This window comes from Patella vulgata, chromosome 3, assembly GCF_932274485.2.
Source record: "Patella vulgata chromosome 3, xgPatVulg1.2, whole genome shotgun sequence".
Lineage (NCBI taxonomy): Eukaryota > Metazoa > Mollusca > Gastropoda > Patellidae > Patella > Patella vulgata.
The window spans coordinates 39,289,500-39,296,472 of record NC_065881.2 but is presented as its reverse complement, the minus strand read 5'-3'; the positions used below and the strand labels follow the sequence as shown (position 1 = coordinate 39,296,472).

General features: G+C 33.5%; 1 protein-coding gene across 1 annotated transcript; it reads right to left on the bottom strand.

The window, feature by feature from the left end:
* Positions 1 to 1,468: 1,468 nt before the first annotated feature.
* LOC126815329 (transcription factor MafB) lies at positions 1,469 to 6,397 on the bottom strand. Its single transcript, XM_050540914.2, has one exon. It carries the CDS (start codon positions 6,080 to 6,082, stop codon positions 5,174 to 5,176), a length of 909 nt encoding a protein of 302 aa, XP_050396871.1. The 5' UTR covers positions 6,083 to 6,397; the 3' UTR covers positions 1,469 to 5,173.
* Between the last annotated feature and the right edge of the window lie 576 nt (positions 6,398 to 6,973).

The window sequence follows — 6,973 nt, the reverse complement described above, 5'->3', positions numbered from 1 at the left end:
GGTTGATAAGAACTCTGCTTTTAATTGAGGTAAAATGTTTACGTTGACTGTATTCGATTGTGAACATTTTCTGCTTAGACTAAGTACTAAGTATAGATAATCAGTTTGATTGATACTTTTCAAAAAGATAAATGTCCAATTAATTAATATGTATCATCTATTTATTTGGGGATTGTGGTGGGGGACATCAGCCTCACTGTTGGATTATTTTTATTACAAAGGGGGGGGGGGGGAGTGGAGACGAGGGTTTATATTTGATGGAAGTGATACACCATATGCCAGTTCAATGTGAAAAGCTGATATCCATTTTGATCATGTCAGAAAATTAGGCGACAGCAATCGGGGTTCGAGCAACAGCCCCACTAACCCAGCCCGTATACATAGTTAGGGCCTCGATATACCCAATCCATAGATTGCCGAAACATTATAAATGCGCTATTTGTCATAGGGAGGGGTGGTGTAAATCTTAAAAATTGCTGGTCGGTGATAAACCCTATTGAGTCACAGATAAATTTTTCGGTCCTGCATCATTAAAACCTTTAAATCGGAGTTATTGTACATGCAAATGTTGGCAAGCACGTTAAAGATCCCTTGACAGAATTTGATGAAGATTTAGCAGAAATGCTGCTCTCCAGCACAATGTATGGTGGTGTATGCCCGTCTTTGTTAGCCCTGTTGGTGCTGGTCGGTCATTTCATTTTACATCCCACTTACTTGATGATTTTATAGATACACGCACCCATCAACACATCCATTCAGAAAGATGATTATTTCTCTCCAACAGAAATGGGTGACAACAATATATCATCTAAGCAGGTAAGGTAAAGTTATCTCTTCATCATACTATGACCTAATGCGAGAAACTATGTTATATCAGAGAACTAAGACTTTTCATGGTGGATAGAAATAAAATCATTTGTGCACATTATTCTGCAATCTCCATTAATAATATTCCTAGTTTTTTCTTGAAATAGGCTCTTTATAGTACCTAATACTTCTGGTTTTCAAGTACTGTGAATCTTCATGAAAAACACTTTGATTTGTAATAATTATGTATGTTTAGGTTATTTTGTGTATTAAATCTCAGATTAATTGTTGAAATTGATAATGCCTCTTTATTAAGAAACAGGATATGTGCAATCTCACTTCAACCCAGGCTGTGACAGACTCATCTATGTCCATGCATCTCCTTGACCTTTGCTGAATCTTATATATTTCACTGCATGTAACCAACACATGCCTCTTTAAACATATACATATGCTGTGTTTAATTTAGTCTAGCTGTGTAATGTCAGACCAGACTGATTCAACACCCACCCAAATTTTTCATTTAACTGGAGCTTTCACCCAGCAATTTCTATTCTATTCTTACTGGAAAACCATATGGTATTACTTATTATCAACAACCCCATACAGCACACTTAACATACATGACATGTTAAAATAATTGTCAACAACAAAAACAAAATGCATTTTCAATAATTTTAATGGTGTCCAATACAAAGTCAGGTGTAAGTAAAGCAGAAAGTATTTTTAAAATACAAAATTTATGTTATCAACGTATTCTAGAATTCTAAGACTCAATAAGCACTTGAGCTCACAGCCAACTGTTTTCATATTTATAAACAACACATAATATAAAGGACATGTAGATCTGCCCATAACAATTTTAGTATATACATATGTACAGTAATAAACAATAGTGTAGTGCACAGAATAACTCAAAAGTCCTAGAATTGTACATTGTGCCAGTCATATATATAATATATATAGTAATGGTTTGCCATTATCTATCTATGTCATATATTTTATCATTATTATAATTGTACTTTTCTTTATTCATAAATTTAGTCAGGATATCATAATGAAATTCTAGTAATTGTATGTAAGAATCTATAGATATAATACTGCTATTAGTACATAATTATGGGTGGTTTAATGGTCGAAAGCTAAAAATTAAATAATATAGTGAAACAACACGAGTGACATAGTCACAAGTTGTTGTTTCAATATATTACGCAATGTCTTAAGCTCTAGACCATTAAACAACTTAAAATACAGACACTCGCACGTGCTTTGCAATGAAATACGTCACATGGGTCCAAAATTTTAACTAGTATAAATAATGTACCCTTGGCACATTGCCTGTACCATTATTTGAAATAAGGATACATCAACATCAAAGGATGACGTCACATCTGTATTTTAAATACAGATAATATATGGGCACAATGTACAATAATATATATAATAGTGGTTATGTTCGTATATATTTGATTCTAGTTAAAAATGTGACTGTTAAAAACATAATTATAATAAGAATCTGATTTAGATACAGTAATTTGGAAGAAACTACATGTAGTTTTTTCTATGAATTTTAAATTAACAATAGTCTAATAGTAGTTTCAGGGTTAAAACATCTGCACTAAATGAATTTAATATAGTTAAAAAGTGCCACACAAAAACAATAGTATATAAAATTATCGATCTGCTTTACTTATAAAAGACTTGTAAAATACAACTGGGTCGTCCAGACAGAATGGACGGGGGCTCTCCTTCAATAGACATCACTGCACTTGCAGCCATTTAACTTAGCTGCCAGGCTGCGTGTGCACATTCGGATCATCTGAGGTATCAGATGTACCACCGACTGGCAAGTTTGGGAGCTTGGACCCAGCAGGCGTGACTATGGTTTTGCTCGTCCAAGCTTTTTTTTTTTTTCTTTTTTTTTTTTTATTATAATTTTTCTATTTTTTTGGTTCCCAAGTACCATCTACATTTAAGTAAATGATAAATCTGGAGATTTTTTAAAATATAAAAACAATATATATCATATAAAGCTTTTTGAAAGTACATTTTGTTTTTAAAATATACTTTCAGGATAAGTTGTTGTTTTACTATGAACTTTTGGAATTCAAGCTCTTTTCATGTCTTTGGGTAGCTGTCTTACAAAAAGCATCAACTAAAAACAGTCAATCGTGTTGCTGGACTGACAAGTTTGGGTAATATCCAAAATCCATCCGTTGATCATATACATAAGCATATGATCATTTAACAAAAATGACTTACAAAATCGGTTTGTAATGTAACTACATGGGAAGAAACTGACTGCAAAGAAATACAGTAGTCTCATTCCGGGTGGGGACTTCTAAACACGGTCTGTTTCAAATCTTTATATCACAGAATGGTGAAGGTAAAAACATGCTAATATACTATACATTGGATCATCTGCCCTCAGTGATTTCCCTGTAGCAAGCAGTACATATAGCAGTTTCTCCTTTAAATATGTCATTAAAAAAATACATCATTAATTATATTCATATTTCAATTAGTAGTATTAAGAATACACAAATATTTGATATCTCCTCATAATTATTACATTCTATCTTTATAAATCATATATTGTTCAATATTCAATGTTAGACCAATTGGCATTAAAATTATTTGTTTAGAAAATGTGAAATAAATGTTAATATATACATGGCACTATATAATATCCCATTATCTCATACAGAATATATTAAATGGCACTTTATTTACTCGGGAGTATAAATAACTTTTAACAACTTGCTGAAAGAGAGAACTTAAAGATATTAAAATGGGCAGGACTTCTGATTATTTCTGATGATGTTGTATTAATTAACAATGGGATTAAAAACTTTTATTCCTGAAGGTTAGCAGAGGTCAATCTTTAAAGATTTCTATAAACAGTGATTGGTAAAATACTAACAGCTGTAACTCAGTTCATGGGTGTAAAACTTTCAAATGTTAACGATATTAGTTAAATATCAGATGTACTTAAACTGCCTTAATTGAACAGTATTCTTAATATTTCCTATTAAATGATCTGTGATTGATTTAGGAATTATACAATCTGGTTAAAACACAGATCCTATTTCGTTTCGTTTTTATAGTTCAAAATTTCGTTTTACTTGTCTTGTAGTGTAGGCCATCAAAAGTATAAAAAAACGAAACGAAATATAGATCTGTATTTTAATCAGATTGGGAATTATAGGGTTTCATTGGTGATGGAATTTAAAATACAAATTGGCTCCATATGGTTAACTAAAGGTCTACAAAGTTAAGTTGCAAAGAGAGAGAGAGAGAGAGAGAGAGGCACATAGTACATCACGAAATGAATGGTGAAGTCATTAGGCAACTAGTGGAGACTTGGCTGATATTTAGGCCGTGCTCTAAGCATTATACATGTAGCAGTCTACAGTAAGTTCTAAGTAGGACATTTCTATGTGAGTGTTTATGCCCAGAATGCTAGTTCATACTGAAGTACTGTGAATGCCCTATTCAATAATATATATAGCTAACTTTACACTAATTGTCATGAAAACTACATGTAACTTAATCAAAAACTCAAGTCCATAACAACTTGGAAACAACTTTACATATGTATTAAAATATATTTCTATTTTCTGTTTTTGTATATGTTAGCTGTAGTACATTGACCATTTCATGCTAATAAAATAATTTTTTTCTAGGAGGAAAGGAAAACTTTAACAAATGAATATAATCTAACAAGAAGACAAGATAGTTAACATACAATTAAGGATTCTTAATTAAGTCTGGTTTAACTTTACATATAATTACAGTAAAAATAACGGTTTATAAAATTTAGACTTTACAGATTTATACACAAAATAAACAGCACTTTTTAATGACTTTTTAAAAATTATCTTAAAATTTTTTTAAACATTTTTGCTAAAAACCTATATACAATTTTGTGATATAATGAACACATTTTCACTTTATACCATTCAAAAGGAAAACAGTTGTCTAAAAGATGAATATGACAATATTGATAACATATACACAACTTCCATAACAACTTTTAAATATATTTATAACCAAAACAATTAGTTGAGATAATAGTCCACAATTCAAAAACAATTAACCATTGAATATTACACTATGGGTACACTGTATGAACCTTATATAAAAACCAGTGAATATCCGAACAGAAAATAACACAGACAGGTTTGTAACACATGAACACAAAGTTTATATTATAACATATTTATCCATTAAATGGAATCAATAGAAGAATAACACAGAATTTATAGAGACTTCGGAAGAGTTTCATTTTTCAAAAGAAACTGTTTTGTGATATAATGCAAAACCTGGACACGTGTCTAGTTCATTAGTACATGTAGATGTTTTTTTAAAAGTCAAAGACGCTGTCGTCATCGGGAGAACTCGGGTAACTAGAAACTGAGCCATCGCTCATCCCAGCCGACCCGGTTACTGAATGTCTACTGCCAGTAGTACTGCTGGCCCTGAGAGATTCATATCGCCGCTTGTACACATCACGTTCTCGAGTTAATACATTCACTTGCCTCTGTAATTGTGATATTTGATTATGCAGAGAACTATTCGTGTGTTCTAGTGAAAATCTTTGCTGCATTCTCTTTGAGCGACAATTTTGGGCATAACCTCGGTTTTTTAACGTGCGTCTTTTCTGTTTAAGACGTAATGTTTCTTCCTTGGAAAGTCCTTGCAGACGGCGATTTAATTCGCGCACTGGTAATAGCACCAATTCGTCGTCATCCAACGGAGTACTTGATTTTTCTCTTTCCACTGGTAAACTAGTAATGGTAACTTGCTTCTTGCGTTCAGATTTCATAGTTGAACGACTCGTGGATTCTGCCTTTTTAGGTTTTTTATCCTCGTTTTGCCGTTTATCGACGCCATTTTGAGCCTCCTTAGGTTTAGCAGCCGGCAGGTCTTTAACAGGCGGTGATTTGAGGTATTCTTCAATTTGCTCGATTGAGGTGTCAGCCGGTAGTCCCAAACTTTCCGCTGCACATAAGGAATCTAGCTGCAACCCAGAGCTCCACTGAAGCCATTGGAGATCTTCGAGAAGTGATTTCTGTTCCATTAAATCCGCGGGGCTGGAAACTCCGCTGTCAGTCATATGAGGGGAGGGAGGCACACTGCAATCTGTCAAGTCTGGTTCTTCTTTGATACTACAACAGCGCTTCTCTTTTTCCGCCTCTCGTTTAACACTAACAGGGAATTCTAAATGTTCCAAGTCAAAATCATTTATATAATCTTCAGCTAAATGATCCATGATATATCACAAGTTCACACTGACCCAGAATATTTTATTAAGACTGGTGTGCTTGGCTCTCTCGAACTGGGTCAGCGGCTCATACGATCAGCTGGCGACAAACTGGATATTCAGATTGATTAAGTCAATTCAGTCCTTAGAATGTATCCGCACAACTGTCCAAATAATTAACTCCCCGTGGAACTCACACTGTCCTGATATGATTTTGAGGTAAAAGTTTTTTTAAAAATTCTACTGTAAACCGCTAGTGGTTCAGGGCACAAACCACCGCACGACATTCACAGCAGAGAGAGCAAGCAACAACAAGTGGTAAGTGGAAATCCCGAGCTCTTATATACCTCCTCTGACGTAGAAATCTATTTTTGTGAAATATGTAACTTTCAGCCAATGGGCGTCAGAAGACTTTGATATTTTTAGTAACTTGTGTGTCACAGTCAAATCGAGGCTTTTAAAATCCGGGAATGTCGCTGAAGCCGAATGGCATATGGTTGTGCAATATGGTTCATGTTTTTTCTTGAATCTTTACGTTCTAACTTCAGATTTTATTGCAGGTGTTAATAAATAGTTTCAATAATATCCATTAAAATGTCCAAGACATCTATTCAAACATGACATTCGTTACTTTCATCGGTGGCTTCAAATCCCACCACAACAAGAACCGGCGTCTTAATGTCACGATATCAAGTCAAGCGAATAGATTGAGAATATGATATCTTATATTTGGCCTCAATATTTTTAGAAAAACAAAACAGATTTTACTCCCCGGGTCATACATACTAGTTACTACTGTCTGATAAAAGACTTTTATATTTTTCATGCCTATAGAGGTCTAACGACAAATAAAATGTGCAGTTTTAACAATTGATTTGGTATTTATAGGATTGGCCCTGT